The sequence below is a fragment of the Acromyrmex echinatior genome, chromosome 8, assembly GCF_024713525.1.
Source record: "Acromyrmex echinatior isolate Ae372 chromosome 8, ASM2471352v2, whole genome shotgun sequence".
Taxonomy (NCBI): Eukaryota; Metazoa; Arthropoda; class Insecta; order Hymenoptera; family Formicidae; genus Acromyrmex; species Acromyrmex echinatior.
The window spans coordinates 6,764,160-6,781,548 of record NC_141859.1 but is presented as its reverse complement, the minus strand read 5'-3'; the positions used below and the strand labels follow the sequence as shown (position 1 = coordinate 6,781,548).

The following is a 17,389-nucleotide window of genomic DNA, read 5'->3' as shown; positions in this document are numbered from 1 at the left end:
ATTTTATTTAAAATACGCATTCAGGCAGGTAAAATTTTAATCCCTTTTAATTATCTGGGGGACTTTCCCCCACAGTGTTTATAGCGCACACTTTTCCCGGGGCATCGCGAGACACGAATACGTCCCTATAATTACGGGAAATCCATGTACACGTTGCGTTGACACGCGATTGGTCGGCATACACGATAGTCCCGGGGAAAAACCGAGAATTATTGTCAAGGTTATGCTGTTGACGCATTCAGGAATTAAAGGCAGTCGATTATGCGCGTCTGGTGAGTAACAAGTTATCATTATATCGCAGTGTTGTCAGGACGATAGTCCGGTTTATAGAGTTCTATCGGCTGTCAATCTATAAGCTTCGGTACTCAGTGGCATTGACGTATTAGACTGTGATAGATCACACAACTCAACGTACTCCTCGAACCGCATCTTGCTAGTTTATGAAGTGAAGAGAATCGCCGGAAAGATGCCGGACGCGTACGAAAATATTAATATGGCAATGCGCAGCATATTGACGACTGGTGTTGTTGGAGATAACGAGGACCCGTACTTCCAGTTCAACGGTAATACGAGCACGCACTCTGGCGTCGCGCGCTTTTTGTTCTGCCCGAACTGTCCGAAGAGTGCTAGGATATGTGTTAACATGACTAACAATTTACATCGATAATGCGTTATTGCGTCATTATTGCGGTATCATTAATGTTTGTCAGTCAGTTTCGCATCCTGACGCTTGGTCGCGTGACATCCACGTTTTCGATTAGGATGATGGGATGTCAACAGATAGTTTTCCTGGATATGTACCCTTTTTTTAAGATGTCCATGTCGGATTTTCAGCGTGTTTGGGGTGCATTCTTTTTGGTATTCATTTTGAGAGTGAGAGTACCAGAAGCTATTAAGTCTATCGCACATAAAGTACATAGCAAGCTAATTATTAGATCATTACTATGTATTATCATACTATGTGATAAAATTATTAAGTATTATTATATAAAATCATTTTTCACTGATACTAAATGTTTTTATCATTCTTAGACTTTTTAAATGTATACTCTTTTTCTTCTATTTTGGAGTTCAAATATATAACATACTTATTTGTATTATAGTTTAAAATATCCTCTTTTTTGCTCTACTTTTGTACTACTTTTTCATCAGGAATATCTTAGTTTATCAAGGTTAGATCTGATCATCCTATGTTCGATTGTTAGTATAGATCTCAAGTTATTACAAACAATAATAATTTGTAAAATTATTTACATTTAGTTCAAAAAAGAACTTTGGTATTATTATGTAAAAAAAAATAATTATACTCTCTTTTTGTCTGCAGATATTGGAAATTATATTGGCCATGTTCAACAAAATGTACATTTTGCAATTGTTGGAAGTTTTCTTCACTGAGATAGGACTATTCCTTTAGATTTAAAAATATAATCTGTTAAGTCTAGTATAATTTGATGAAGAAAACTTTCAACAGTTACAAAATAAAAGTATATAGAATGCAGCTTTTTAAGTCTGTGTGCTTGGATATTTGATCATTTTAGATTCTATTGCTTTAGATCATTAATACTTTACATTTATATTTTAAGATATTTATAGGTGTATTTACATTGATATTTATTTCAATATCATTTTAAGTAATGTTTTAAGATTTTAATATAGTTCTGTGATGGTATTCATAGTTGATTCTTATATACAGTCTCTTAATTAAATACAGTCTCAAGATATTATAAATCAATAACAGAATTGTATTAGCATTGTAAGACATTTAAGATGATCTTAAAATAAGGATTATATAATACTGATCTATGATTAATTTATGATATTTTAAGAATGTGTTTAAAAGACTTTTAAATATAAGAATCAATTATATTATGAATAATAAAAATATTATATTCAAGAGAAATTCGTCCAGATAGAATAAGTACTATTTGAGTATTAAAAAGAATAATAATAAAGAAGTGTTTGGAATTATAACTTTTCTTCATATTTAAGTGATTTACCTAGAGTGAATGCAGAAAGTATACAGGAGAAATTTTTATTAAAAAACAAAAGAATTTCGCATGGTCCTGATTTTAGAAGCTAAATTTCTTAACTACATAAATACCTTTTTTGTTCAAATAGTATTATTTTTTATTTTTAAGATAATATATTTTAATTGTTATACATCTTTTTAGGTAAAATAATTTTAAGAAACGTATAGTCTATTTTATTCTTTATTTATAAATTGTCAATTAATTCTCAATCTTGATTCTCAATCTTAATTCCAAAGAATAAATCGTAGGAAGATAGAAAGCCAGCACTGGTTGTTGATACCATATATTTCGAAATGAAATAAAATTATATAGACGTTTCGATATTATGGATCCCTTATTATTGGATCATAAATTTAAATATATATTTTATACCATGATTTATTTTAAGAAGAATGATTTTTTCCAAGTTTTGTAGTTAATGCGTATACTTTGTTTTTTGTAACTCGTTTGACTTTTCGTTTTCCTTTTATTTATTGTATTATTCCCCCACTTAGTAACGACAATTTTGTTTTGATCTCTTTACATACTCTTGAAATGTCTTACTGTACACACGTTTTAAATTATCTGACGTCAATACGTAATATAAGTGTATCCAGTTTCTTTAATATTTTTATATTAGTATTTTGTCTTATTATTTTTTATGTTATTGTACATTGCAGATGTAATGTAATTCATTTGAGTATTTAGTTAAATACGACAAACAAGTTCTATATTTATTATATTGACGAAATAGTAAGCAGGCAGTACATATTTAAATTTATACAATTGAATTTTTTCAAAAACTACATTTATTTCATTTCGAAATATATGATATTTTTGCATATCAACAACCTGTGCTGACTCGCATTGACAATTGATGTTTTCTTTTTTAAAAATAATTTTTTGAAGATATATTCTTTGTACGAATACTTTTGCATTCGCTATGCTTTTTGGATGTGGCTTATATTTGTGCCTTGTATTATGTATAGTTATTAAAATGAGTTGTGGGTGGAACCATTATTGCTTATTAATATAAATGTATTTATTTTGTGTACACACAAATAAATTAATTAAAAGATTTTATATACATGTATTTTACATCTTTCAGATTTAACATCAATGGGTAGTACAGATGTTCTAAGTCCATTCAGTAGTTCTGGATCTCAAGGAAACCTCAGCATGACATCACCTATGTCAACGTCTTCATCACCTATGCATATCACAGATGATTATATTAATCTAACAAATGCAGGTATGCATTCTGATTTTAAATTGTCTGAAACGTAACTTACTAATATCTGCTGAATTATGAATATTTAATATTATTATATAATTTAATATTAAACTCTTTTCTAACGTTAGTGACAATTATTGGAAAATGCATATCAATTTTTTTTATAACTTGCTAGTAACGATACTTGGTGAACCATATCTCAGTATCATGGTGCAGCCAATGGAGAAATTTAGATTTCGATACAAATCCGAAATGGTGGGAACTCATGGAAGCTTGCTCGGTATATATACCGGACGTAAACGAAATAAAAATAACGTTCCTACAGTCAAGGTAATTATGCTGAATTCTAACAGATTTATCAAAATATTAATATAGAATTGTTTAAACTAGTTTCTTCATATCTAATGATGTTATTATTACTCATATTTTCAGTTACATAATTATTCGGATAATGCGATCATACGTTGCACATTAGTTACAATTGACGAAGACCTGAGAATACCGCATGCTCATAGATTAGTGAGACGAGTAGATAGTATGGATATAGGGGATCCACATTATATGGAAGTTTCGTCTCAAAATGATTTTACAGCCGAGTATGTTTATACCATCTGTATAATGTTAAACGTAGTTATCCTGTTTCATTCTTTAGTCAGCATTATGCTCGTGTTACAGATTTGTTGGTATGGGCATAATACATACGGCGAGAAGAAATGTTAAGGACGAAATAGTACGAAAATTGCGCGAAGAAGCTCTAGAGGAACTGAAACGTTCAAATATAAACGCTACTCTCAATCTTCGTGATGATGCGCAGGTAAATTTTAATGCCACTTATCAATTTGAAAATCATTTTACATAATTGGATTAATATTTTTATCTTAACAAATAAATTAAATATTTTTAAATAGCAATTTACAATGATTACAGATTAAGTCTGATGCCGAGCAATATCAAAAAACTATAAATCTAAATAGTGTTTGCCTTTGTTTTCAAGGATTTATCAAAGATCAACATAATATTATGAGACCGATTACAGCACCGATTTATAGTAACCCAGTCAATAATTTGAGTAAGTTTTAATAATTTATTGCAATACAATTTGTTTTAAAGAAAGATTTATCAAGAAATTCTCTCTCAATTAATTTTTGTATTTTATATATACACAGGTTCCCGAAATTCGTGAATTTTGGGACATTCTATATTATATATGCTACATATCGCTCATTTGTACTACAACGATACAACTCAAAAATTAAATTATTTTTTTAGTTGCTTATAAAAAAAGTCAGAAATGAGAAAGAACATTCTTATTCTTCTGTAATTAATTATTACATTAAAAATTGTATTTTTAAATTAATATAATAAAATTTTAATGATTTAAACCTTTTTTTATGTTGTTATTGTGTATAAATGAACATTATATGAATAATAAAAATGATGTATAAAGAAATCATTAATTTTAATAGAAAGTGCACTAACTGGAGAACTTAAGATATGCAGAATTGACAAATACACTAGCAGTTGTGAAGGTGGCGAAGAGGTATTTATACTTGTGGAAAAAGTTTCAAAAAGTAAGTGTTGATTTTTAGCATTTCAGCTAAATATACTTGCCTGTAAACACCAATATACATATTGATGTAAAAAAAACGCATTATATTATAGAAAATATAAAGATAAAGTTCTTTGAACTCGACGATGATGATACTGAAATCTGGATGGATTATGGTCGTTTTTCGGAATTAGATGTCCATCATCAATATGCCATGGTATTTCGGTATGTACATGTGATTATGCATTTTTTTTCAACGCATACGATTTGTGCTGTATTTTTAGAACTCCACCATACAGAGATCGAAATATTACTTCTCCAAAGGAAGTTTTCATACAACTAGAACGTCCTTCAGATTCATATTGTTCAGAACCAATCAAATTTACGTATAAACCAACTGACCGTATGATAGGTAAGTTAATAACAATGTTAAATATTCTTAGTTATGATCTTAATTATGATGTTATATTTCTTTTTTTATTTGTCTTTCTCCTTTTTTTTTAAATATAACTTTTTGCAATTTTATAATTACAGGTAGGAAGAGAACGCGAGTCTCTCATTCAAATAGTGCGGAATTGGCGCAAGCATTAACATTTAATAATGATACACTTTTAATGAATTCACCATTAACAAGTACGCCTTCAAGCAATGACAGTACCGAAATATCTAAAGAAATAAAAAAGATGTTAGATGATAGATGTTCTTCTAGTCAGTTTCGTGATTTTGTCGAACATATAGATTTAGAAAGTAAGTATTTGTTTTTATGTGAATAAAAACATTCAAAAGTTACATATGAAAAATGTATTGTGTTTAATACAAATTATATCTTTTAGTGTACGAAATATTGTTAAATCAAGGCGGCGAAGATAAGTTAACTTATGATGGTGCGCCGAATAAAAAGGCTAGTATTAACTTCAATATATGCTGTTTACAAAACACATCGAAATTTCTTGTTGCATCAATGTTATAGCTATGTTATCAAGTCTGAATTTTATATTTCTACAGGACGATAAATTGTTCGCAAAAGATGTTATTATTGATACGATAAAGAACATGAAAATAAAGCCGCATGAAGTAAAAGATATTATTAAAATATCGTTCAAAGACAGGACAACTTACGGAGATACGCCTCTGCACTGTGCGCTCCGATATGGACAAAGGAACAATGTAAAACGTATATTAATGCTTATGAGCACTCTAAATACAGATGCTGAAGAATTGGTGAACATTCGAAATAGTTCTGGAAAGGTAAGCTTTTTCAAAAATGCTAGTATATTTTATTTAATTACAAAAAATTTTAATGTATCGTAATTATATTCTAGACTCCGCTGCATTATGCTGCTTCGCAAGATCAACCAGAAATTATACGAGCATTGCTCATGCTTGGAGCAGATCCTAATATAACAGATCATTATGGACAAATGCCATTACATAGAGCTGTAAAATGTATCTATTAATTTAAAAGTACTTAAAATGAACACTTTAAAAAAAATTGATGAATTGATCCTTAGCACAATATTTTGATTCAGAAGTAGAGATAAAATGTAATTCGCAGTTGCGAATATTAATATATCCAAGCAAATATTGAATAATGATAATAATAATTTTATCCTACGTGAATTTATATAGAATTATAATTTTAGTTCCTGAAGCAGAAGGAAGCATTGATGTTTTATTAGCTGAAAAAGATGTCAACATCGAAGCAAATACAGATTGTGGATGGTCACCTTTGCAATTAGCTGCCCAAGCTGGTTCGTATCATGCAGTACGTTCTCTCATTAAAGCTGGCGCAGACGTAAATAATACTGACATGACCTATGGAAGAACTGCCTTACATATAGCAGTTGAAGGAGGTCACAAGGACATTGTTGAATTTCTGTTAAAAAATGTAGGATTGAATATTTGTTGAAAATATTTTTATATAAAAAAATCATGTTATTAATTTCTCAATTTTTCTCAATATTTCTTAATTTTCCGAGCAGACTAAAATAGATGTAAACAAGAAGAACTTTAGCGGAAATACAGCATTGCACACCGCAATAGTTACACCAGGGACAAAAGCCAAAGAGATATGTGCTCTTCTAGTGATATACGGTGCTGATCCGCACATAAGGAATTATAATCGTGAATCAAATAACGTATGTACAGTTCATCAATATCTTATATTTTGTTTTTATTAAATTTGATTATCTTAATAATAGGTTGACGGAGAACAAATACAAAATATAAAAATCGAAATGCATTCAGAAGATGAAAATATGGAAGAATTCAATGGGCAATCATCTTTTGACTTAGCATCAAATAAACCAGACGTATGAAAAACATTTCATATTGCCTTATCAGTATCGTTATAAAAATATACACATTCGTCATAAAAAAAATTGTTTTCAGATTTTACAACTCGTCTCCGGTCAAAATGATATGTTAATAAACAACACGATAAAAGAAGAAAATATAAACGATACACAAAAAGTTTGGATGGATATAGATCAAGAAAAACAATTGGCAAGCATTTTAGACGAGACAAAAGGATGGAAAAAATTGGCGCATTATTTTGACTACAAGTACTTAATGAATATCTTTAAACAGACATCCAGTTCATCGTTACTCCTCTTAAATTATATCGCTGTAAGATTTTCATTTTCTCGTCAAATATTTTATGCGTTATTTTGCAATCTTTCGAATATACATTCTCATTAAGATGAACGATTGAATACTTATGTAATTTTTATTTCTTTATAGATACAAACTAATACATCTCTCAGTGATTTGAGAAATATATTGCAAAATGTAGGTGAAGAAGAAGCTGCAGCATACATGAGTCAAATTTTATCTATGAAACATGAAACGTGAAATTGTATTAATTTTATCTGTACAATTTATTGCTGTTGTAAAATACATTGTGTTATTACTATAAAAATTCAATGAAACTGTTTTAGATAGATCTTTTGATAAAAGGTATTTAAATAATTTTTAAATTTCGTAATAATTATATTTACAAATTTATTATATATTTATATATAATACAATTAAATAAAAGCCATTATTTTTTATTATTACCTAAAAAACGTTAGCCTCTCTCATAGGTTCTGATGTTAAGAACCTATCGAAACTTAATTTGGACAAATCTATAGTTAAAAAACGATTTTGAAAAATTAACTCTGATATCGCACGCCCCACCGCGGGTGCCTTCTGGATACCATGTCCGCTAAAACCAGTTGCTAAGAATACATTGAGATGGTAAGGATGCTGGCCAATAATACCATTTTCGTCGAAAGTATTGTATTCATAATATCCAGCCCACGAAGATTTCACCTGATTTATAAAAATAGAATATACATAATTAAGAGGAAAAAAATTTATATATATATATATATATATATATATATATATATATAAAACTTCATTAACTGAAAATCGATTGATGAAATTAAATACACATGAAATGCCATTCGATCAAGGTGGTTCTCCACCTAATATTTTTATTGAATTTGAACAACTTCTAGAGCTTAAGCAAATTGTACACCAATTGTTTATCTTCTTGAAATACAGTCCTAAATCAACGCTCAATAAATTCATAAAAAATATTACTAATCTTTTTTGGCATGAAAGATCACTTTGATTTAATATGGCATTCATGTGTTTAACACATTAATACACTTAGTACTTCTGTATTTGTTACACTACCGTAAATATCCTTAATTTAATTTGTTTAATTATATGTTATTATGCATGTTGTTAAATAATGAAAAATAAACATACTTTTAAATTTTCAAATGCCGGTACTCTATGAGCGAGTGAAGGCCACACTTTATTGTCAAAAAATTCATGATCGACATCCAAGTTCTCAATTGATGGTTCCTCGTTTGGTTCTGGTGATTTTCCGGCGATAAAATTACCTCCTAAACCATCGCGTCTGGAAATAATTTTATTTACATTTTATAAATCATTTTATTTGTTTACTTTTATTAATTGTTTAATTTCTAATAGAAGAGTATATGTTGTACTTAAACAAAATTTGAATTCGTACCTAAAATATGTTCCACTGGGATCAATCGTTAAAGGTGTATTTAAGCCAGGTCCATCAGGACAATGGAAACAATATACATATCTCTTTCTGCAAACGAAAATCATTTAATAATAATAAAGATAAAGAAACAAAAAGTAGTAAGATTCGAGTCTTTTTCATCGTTAAATTACCTGGGTACAACTGGTAAAGGTACAGATAATAGGTTTTCGCCTGTTCCGATATCAGCCAACTCGGCTACATCGCCACTAAAAGCGCCCGCAGCAATAATAGCTATAGCAAATTTTATTGTCCTAGTCTCACCGTCGTTTGTTTTTATCTGACACAAAACATGTTTATCTATTAGATATTATTCTACATTCGTAACTGACAAGATTTTAAATATAAATTGCATGGAATTGATTAATCCATAAATATATTTATTGAGTAGATCAAATGATTCCACGCAGTTTCTAAAATCTTTTATAACTGAACAACAACGAATATTTTATATTTATATATAAATAAATAAAATAGAAGGAATGCATATATATATATATATATATATATATATATATAATATATAATGCATACTTACGACTACGTTATTTAATTTTTTAAAACATTTCATATTCTCATCATAATTTCCTAGAAGCTCCTTATATTGAAAAGCTTTGACTTCAGCATTAACATATTGAGCACCCAAATAACTAGCTTTTTTCTTGAGGGCACATAAGAGAGACCATGGATCGAACCATCCCTCTTTTTCCAATCCAAGACAACCTGCCGCAATTCCATCGGTATTTATCCAAGGGAACATATATTTCAGCTTCTCTTTAGTTAGAACGACATTTTTTGCCCCTAAAGAATTCTGCAGCTTAGAATTCTGTACTAAAGTTTCAGCGCCTGCCTCAGTTGCCAATACCAAGTAGCCATAAGGATGAAAATTAACATCGATGGGCGGTTCTCCGGGGATACTCAAATGCTCATTAATATTTCGCAAAAATTCCGCGCCATATAATGACATGTGAATATTTTCTTCAAGAGAAAATTGTTGACGTAGACCACCCACCGAAAGAGTCGTGGAAGCCTTGGTATACTGAAATAATACTTAATTAATTATGCATTTAATTAATTACTAAACTTAATAAATTATTAAAAAAAAGATCTTCAGAATATATTAGAAAATACATCAAAATCTTACCGTAGGATCTTTCTCAACTACGACAACATTGAATTCTTCTCTATAGATTTTCTGCTTTAACCAATATGCTATCGAGCTACCAATTGCTCCACCACCAATGATAAGCACATCACAAGTAGAAGGAATTACTTGAGGTCTCTCCCAAAGCTCTTTGAAGTCAGAGTATTGTCTGTTAGATAGTACATGTTTCAACATCTTCCAATCTCGCTTCATATTTTTCAGGAATCTTTCCTGTGGGCTAGTAATGTCGACAAATTCTTTGTACTTTTTCGTGTCATTATTGCCTTTACTATCTGAACTCTGCAAATTTAATATGACGTTATGTCCAGTTCAATTTGTTCACATCAGTCTTCGACAAAAATATTCATTCCTGTCTACACAAAAGACAAATAAAAAAAAAAAGGTAAATTTTTAACGTAAGATTTCTACCTTTCTTCATGAAATATTTTACACATGTATTTACATGTTTTAAAATTCTCACTTCCGATTTTTACAAAGCACAAAACAAAAATTCACTGCTTTACTATTTATAAAATTCTTACAATCATTAATTTAATTACTTTACAGCATAAAAATAAAAGTATGGCTGGTTTTCACAGCCAGTTTTTATTTCAAGACCATCTTAAGTAATATCTTAAAACGCTAATAATGGCTAAAACGCTAATTAATAATAAAATCTTGTGATTGATTTATAACATCTTAAGTCCGTACTTAAGACGGTCTTAAATATAAGAACCGATTATTTAAATTATTCTTCCAATTACATTTAAATTTCGCGCGTCGTTCTATCATCGATTGCGCTCCATCGGTAAGATAAATTTCCTAACCTCAAAAACCTTTTGTTTTCAACGTTTCGTTCGCTATGTCGAGCAACGATTTTCGTCATTCCAACCATAATTTTCTGCTTCTCGCACTAAAAGCGTCTTCATCAAAATCTGTGACGAACATAAACTAAATTTCCAGTTATATTCAGTCAAACATAAATTCGCGATTACGCACAAATTATACTTGACATCGCGATGAGAGACGTCGCGTCGCTTCGAGAGGAGGCGAAAGTTTGACGAAATTATTAAGAGTCATCTATTACATTCAATATCAACAAATTTTATCCGTTCGAAATGTCATTCGTCAGATCCCTAACCTCCAATCGTTCCCAGTCAATACACGCGTAACTCACCTCTCTCCTGAAAGAGTTCACAAACTGAACCGCTGAGCACTGTTTCAGCAGGTCCGTGTGCTTCTGCACACGTGTCAAGTGTCGCAACATCCTCGTTAGTATCTTGACTGATCCAACAAAGAGACTGTTCCTCAGTTCACCTTTCCTCTAGGAAACATTTACAACTGTTTATCAGCCAATACCAAGTCAGTATTAAACGAAAACAAACATCAGCCGTTTATTAGCCGTTTGTCAACACGAACGAAGTTGATGACTCACGTTCGATATTTTTTTCTACTGAAGAAACTGCAGATTATATATAGATGTGAAACAAAAAATTGCAGTTTTTCTCGCCGATTAAAATGACGTGCAGTGATCGATATGCGCACATGTATTTTAGGCACGTGTTTCAATTGACAGAAGGTAAACTATTTTTTTTTCTGTCATTTATTTTCGAGAAATTAGTATGCCATATTAATAGAAAACTTGTGTCTTAAAGAGATAGACTTTCATATTGCTTCGATTTATAATTATTCAATTTACATATTTATGTAGTAAAGTCTGGTAATAGTAGTATGTATCTACTTCGTAATATTTTTTGTAGGCAGTTAAAGCAGATTCCATCTTTCCTCTTTCACTTTTAATTTACTATTATGAAAAACGTTAAATTGTTTAGAGACGCAACTGATTTATATTTTCCATGCAGACTTCTGTATATTAAACTATTCGATAATGAACTATTTTTATAATTTTAATTGCTGATAATGGACGCAATAATACTTAGCGAAGTATTGTATTCTTTTGTATGCCGTCATGCTTCATCTGTTCTTAATCTATAATAAATAAAAATATATTATTTTTTTCATTATCTAACTACGTTTATTCTACGTGATAAAGAGTCTATATTTATCGAAGATATCTTCGTCGATATGTCATAATAATTATTCAGCAGCGTTATCTTTCTTGAGAACGTATTTATATAACCGAATTTTAACAATTTTCCTTGTCTGATTGCAATCTTCAAATAATTAAATGTTAAAATAAAAGATGAATAATCTTGACAATCTGAAGAAGAAAATAGAAAAAAAATACTGGAAGGATAATTAACGAGTATTTTTGTCAAACCCAAAAGACTATCCAATTTTTATAGCAATTTTTTAATATTATTTCTCCGCCTTTTGTCAACAGAATAATTAACTATATGCTTTTTAAAGTAAATGTAGATAATATAGCTGTTTTTCAATGATTGGAATAGAATATAAATATTCTCATTATAAAATATTTATAATACAAGAAATAATTCTTAATATTGGGTCATCTAAAAAATATCCGCGGTTTTTTGTCACTAGATGGTGTTGATGGTCAACACCATCTAGTGACAAAAAACCGCGGATACTTTTTAGATGACCCAATATTATTTAGAAACAGATATTTGCAAATATTCAGCGATTTATGCATTGCTGTACGTACTTTTATTATATTCTTCATGTAATAAACCATTCGCATTTTTCATATAAATTTCTGTTAAAGGAAATAAATTAATAAATTTAAAATAATTCAAAATATAATTCTTTTATTGATATTAATTATGTAAAAAAGTTGTATGTAACTGACATGTGATATTTTACATATATATATTTTTTTTAATTTTATATTAGAAACATTACGCGAGGACATAGCAAATGTCAAATGTAAATTGTTAAAATAAAATATAATTGCATTAATTTTATAGCAAATCCGATAACATTATTCAGCATATACACAATATAAATGGATCAATTTTTACCATTTTGATTATCTAACATATTACAAGGTATTAATATTAGCTTAGGTATCATGCCGGGTGGTGCTATGAATTGTTGCGTGCTCTGTGTTGTATTGAGACCAGAATACTGCACCTCTGCCTCCGTAACGAGTTTGCAGATATGCATCTTAATATCTGCTTGCGCTTTAGGTGGTAGTTTTTTCACTGCCTGTGCCATGCTGTCGAAAAATAATTCTATACTCTTACTCTCGGATGCTAAATGAACTTGTTTGTTAGTGTCATTGTTTTTTATACTGTTTGATTCTTTCACAAGCGTAATTGATGTGCTAGGTGGTAAATTTTTCTCAAGAACAGCCACTGTATTAGCAACTGGATTAGCCACTGTATTATTATTTACATTCACATTATTTTTATTTATCTTCAAGGAAGATTTTTTTATTTTATTAGTGCTAGATGTTTTCAGGGAGGAAGGATGTTCGGTCTTCAATCGTTTCGGACGTATCTTTCGGTACTTTGACTGTATTCGCTGAATGTAGTTGTCCATATCCATATCTTGTTCATTCGCCACTTCCTCTTGAGCAGCTATCTCTACATTAATATTGTCCAATGTTTCTATCGTCTCAGTTTCCATTACAACTGGGTCAGCTGATGTCTCTTCAAGAACTTCCAGGTATTCGGTATAGTCTTCATTATTTCGGTCTTCTAATTGCTCCAGTAAACCTTCGGCACTTACATCACTCGAATTTATCTGTTGTATGTATTCCTTGGTTAATTCTACACACTGTGGCTGATAGTCCACTTCACACCTGTAAAAGTATTCTCGATTGAGAAAATAAGGCTTAAGTAAACCGCCAAAATCACCAAATAATCATGGATATTTCTTACGGATATTTTACGAAGCTCAAAGAATCCTCGAAGATCCATTTTTTTCTTCTTACGCCTTCTTCTGTCTTACTCTTGCACTTCAAGATACGACAGTAAGTATCTCTAAGGTTCTTCCATCTCAGTCTAACCCAAGTAGCTACAACAGACAGCAACCAATGGTTATATTTAGCAAATTATTTATTTTACAATCGATGTTACAAAGTTTTCTTCAACTTGATTGGATTATACTTTTAAATCTAGAGAAATATATACATCTATTGCAGCGAAGAAAACTTTCAACAATTGTGGAGTAAACAAGGCTATATTCCACAGAGAAAATTATTTAGCGAGCGCTTAGTGATTCTTTACTATGATTGATTTCTATATTTAGATCCAGCAAAAAACTAAAAAAGAAATCAATTAATCATATTAAAGAATCACTGAGCACTCATTGATCAGTTAATTTCTGAATGAAACCATTCTGCTGAATAATCAGCAGAAAAAATAGTTTTGTGATTGTTACAAGATTTTTTAATATGATTTAGATTTAATGAAGAATTAAAGATAAGACCAAATACATTAAAAAATTTTACAACAGTTGCAAAGCTGCTTTTTCTGCCACACATAATCATTGCCTGCGTTGAACAAAATATTTATTTTAAGCCCAATTTATATAAGACTCAGAATACAGGTTGCAAGTGAAACGTATTTCAAATTGTAATAGGTTACAGACCGCAATACATGGGACACAGAATATATGACGCAAAAGCTGAAGTTCATCAAATTTTCTGCATTTTCTGCATCCTACAATCTATTATGATTAAAATATGTTAAGTTAGTTTTTAGTTCTGTGACTTGCAACCTACGTTCTGCGTTTTACATAGATCAAGCTTTACATGATTATTGAAAGTTTACTTTGTTCTATTATATTTTTAGATATAGAGGAATAGTTCTATCTCAGTGAAAATAACTTTCTTGCAAAATAAACATTTGTATATAACGATACAGCCATTAACAAAATACATAAAAAAGAAATAACATATAAAAACGTACGATCCAATCCAAGCTCGTCTGAGATGTGTTTCCAGACTTTTTGTTTGAAGTCATGCAGCTTCACTGGCACACCCTTCACCTCGGTACAATAGAGCACTGGATGTTGTTTGATCGCCTCTATGATGTTCAATGATATCTGATAGGTATCCGGTGGTACAGTCATCATAGTTATAGATTATGCGTTAACCTGCAAAAAGAGACATTTTACTATAATACTCTAATGTCTCGTAACGGCTTTCGTATTCCCGCCCGAGCTACAATCTCACGCTCCGATAACAACACGATGAAGTTATAGCGATATTGTGCGTGAAAATTCGTCGAAATGTTTCGCCGCGCGCGACGTTTCGATGTGCGTGCGTCATTATGCAATTCTGATTGCGCACGTGAATCATATCAGTATGAACGAGATATGAAAATCATACAACGGATCGTTACGAATAATGGTACCTTACAAATCAGCGAAAGTCGCTCAGCAATAAGGATCTACCAACGGTCGCCGGTTGATTGGATCAGACTTCCGAGATCAGAGACTGGTCGCCAGAGCGACGCCGCGACAGAGTTCATTCGGCGACGCGCACTTCCGTCGCGAAATCTATATTTCCGGCAATCTCCCCACTTCTCCGAGGATCGATTGTAAATGGCTGCGTTCAGCAGAGTAAACCACTGAAATATAAAGTTAGATTCAGACTACGCATTGAAGATTGAGATTGAAAATTGATCAATTAAAATTATAGCTAAAATTCCTTTGTCTTCATTGGTCAAATTTCAATCTTCACTCTTCAATGCGTAGTCTGATTTCGGTTTGAGTTGTTGAAATATCCAAAAATGTTTGCACTTAAAACGGGATAAATATATATTCAGGTTGAAAAGAGAGAGAGAGAACGAAGATGCTAAATGCAAAAAGTGCACTTTTCTAATCTATGCTTATATAACTGCGCATGCGCAATATCATCTACTGCACATGCGCAATCATAGCAAAGTATAAGTTAGAAAAAGATAAAGATATCATTTAGAACGCTTTCTCTCGAATCTATCTAAAGCCTCAGACACAATGTGAAGGAATAGCAATAGCGACAGAAATAACATGATTCTAATCTATCAGAAACTGTCTTCAGTGTATCTGATTTTTGATAGGTTAAAATTGTGTTATTTTTACCGCTATCGCTATTTCTTTGCATTGTGTCTGTGGCTTAAAGCCTGGTCTATAAATTTGTTCGCGTCGCATGCTCCTACTTCCTCCAAGCGTAACTCCTATTCACTCAAATGCGCTCATTAGGCCGGAATCAGACTACGCATTGAAGAATAAGATTGAAGATTGAAACTTTGACCAATCAGAACAAAAGAAGCCAAAACTTCTTTATCCTCATTGATGAAATTTCAATTTTTAATTTTTCAATTTCAATCTTCAATGCATAGTCTGATTCCGGCCTTAAAGTGATTAGAAGCTATGGTAGGAACATGTGGAAGTATGTTGGAGTATGAGACGTGAATAAACCTTCCAATAAAGCCAGTCTTACATTAGTTGTAAGCCGATTGCAAGTTTGTTGCGACAGCAATATGAAGCGTTGATTCCAAAATGCGAGTTTCAGATTGACTGTCGCAACAAACTTGCGATTCTCTTGCAACTAATGTAGAATCGGTTCAAGTTGCAAACATTTCATCGCCAATTGCAATACTGTTGAATCTGTTGAACGCAACCTTTGCAATCACTGAACTATACATTCTATGCTTTATTGGAATGGGCATCTCCACTGTAAAGCATAGAAAGTCGTGGCATCAATTGATCAGCGCCATTTTAATTTGGTCAATTGGCTGCAAGACTGAAAAGATCTAGGATCTTTTTGTCTTATAGCCAATCGACAGATTTAAAAGAATTGTACTACAAAAAACGGACGCATGTAATATTGGCCTTAAGGTATTACATGCAAGCGTCGAGCATCTGCGCAGAAGATTATTGCATAGAGAAGTTTGAACCTCCTGCAGAATAATCTTCAGCACTATTCCATATAACTTTTTGATATAAAATGATATTGTATAATATAATGAATAAATATGAGAGGTTATGTCTGATATAGACTCTGCGCACAATGGAGAAAATATTAGGAATAGGAATAAATATTAAAATTTTAACCTATCCAGAAATCGTACATTCTGATGTATCCACTTTCTGATAGGTTAAAATTGTTTATCCTTTATTTCTAATTTCTTATTCTTGCTATTGTGCACAGGGCCTAATCCTCAAGATCCAGGATCGACTGGAGTGACAAGCCAATTCCTTTATTGTGAAGCTACGTATCTATTCTCTATCAGACTCTACCATATATACATATATTGTCTCTCAGGACGGTATTTATAGTCAATCTTATTTCAAGATTGACTTAATTAATATCTTAAGACGCTAATACAGCTCTCTGATTGGTTCGTGACTTTTTAAGACTGTACTTAAGACGGTCTTGAATATAAAATCTATATATGAATATCGACCTTAGAAGAAATATTTTATTATGAAACTCGTTTTGACTTATATTTTATGAAACTACGAAACCTAT

The 17,389-nt window shown here is 31.0% G+C and overlaps 3 protein-coding genes and 1 long non-coding RNA gene across 9 annotated transcripts; 2 read left to right on the top strand and 2 right to left on the bottom strand.

Moving 5' to 3' along the window:
* Positions 1 to 133: 133 nt before the first annotated feature.
* On the top strand, positions 134 to 7,712 carry Rel (nuclear factor NF-kappa-B family member relish). 2 transcript variants are annotated; one of them, XM_011053369.2, is made up of 18 exons: positions 134 to 272; positions 3,118 to 3,261; positions 3,419 to 3,573; positions 3,676 to 3,839; positions 3,919 to 4,057; positions 4,171 to 4,312; positions 4,710 to 4,814; positions 4,906 to 5,017; positions 5,077 to 5,204; positions 5,327 to 5,539; positions 5,626 to 5,693; positions 5,798 to 6,040; positions 6,115 to 6,238; positions 6,436 to 6,680; positions 6,775 to 6,930; positions 6,994 to 7,104; positions 7,184 to 7,420; positions 7,535 to 7,712. In XM_011053369.2, exons 1-18 carry the CDS (start codon positions 224 to 226, stop codon positions 7,643 to 7,645), a joined length of 2,646 nt encoding a protein of 881 aa, XP_011051671.1. In that variant the 5' UTR covers positions 134 to 223; the 3' UTR covers positions 7,646 to 7,712. The 2 variants fall into 2 exon arrangements, with proteins under 2 accessions (XP_011051671.1, XP_087264976.1); XM_087408850.1 differs by having other exon boundaries at positions 205 to 563.
* Positions 7,713 to 7,781: 69 nt separating this feature from the next.
* LOC105144573 (FAD-dependent oxidoreductase domain-containing protein 1) lies at positions 7,782 to 11,557 on the bottom strand. 4 transcript variants are annotated; one of them, XM_087408855.1, is made up of 8 exons: positions 11,438 to 11,557; positions 11,180 to 11,326; positions 10,003 to 10,302; positions 9,397 to 9,897; positions 8,993 to 9,138; positions 8,823 to 8,909; positions 8,555 to 8,708; positions 7,782 to 8,107 (listed from the first exon to the last, which is right to left on the bottom strand). In XM_087408855.1, exons 2-8 carry the CDS (start codon positions 11,267 to 11,269, stop codon positions 7,853 to 7,855), a joined length of 1,533 nt encoding a protein of 510 aa, XP_087264981.1. In that variant the 5' UTR covers positions 11,270 to 11,326; positions 11,438 to 11,557; the 3' UTR covers positions 7,782 to 7,852. The 4 variants fall into 4 exon arrangements, with proteins under 4 accessions (XP_087264981.1, XP_087264982.1, XP_087264980.1 ...); XM_087408856.1 differs by lacking the exon at positions 11,438 to 11,557 and adding an exon at positions 10,830 to 10,937 and having other exon boundaries at positions 11,180 to 11,314; XM_087408854.1 differs by lacking the exon at positions 11,438 to 11,557 and having other exon boundaries at positions 11,180 to 11,436.
* Positions 11,467 to 12,261, top strand: LOC147908711 (uncharacterized). The gene is made up of 2 exons (XR_015545990.1): positions 11,467 to 11,581; positions 11,763 to 12,261. It is a non-coding gene; the product is annotated as an uncharacterized LOC147908711 (long non-coding RNA).
* Positions 12,262 to 12,714: 453 nt separating this feature from the next.
* On the bottom strand, positions 12,715 to 15,445 carry LOC105144458 (uncharacterized). Of its 2 annotated transcripts, none has more exons than XM_011053366.2 (4): positions 15,288 to 15,445; positions 14,841 to 15,027; positions 13,809 to 13,944; positions 12,715 to 13,729 (listed from the first exon to the last, which is right to left on the bottom strand). In XM_011053366.2, the coding sequence occupies exons 2-4, from the start codon at positions 15,004 to 15,006 to the stop codon at positions 12,934 to 12,936; spliced, it is 1,098 nt and encodes a 365-aa protein (XP_011051668.1). In that variant the 5' UTR covers positions 15,007 to 15,027; positions 15,288 to 15,445; the 3' UTR covers positions 12,715 to 12,933. The 2 variants fall into 2 exon arrangements, with proteins under 2 accessions (XP_011051668.1, XP_011051669.1); XM_011053367.2 differs by having other exon boundaries at positions 15,293 to 15,444.
* Between the last annotated feature and the right edge of the window lie 1,944 nt (positions 15,446 to 17,389).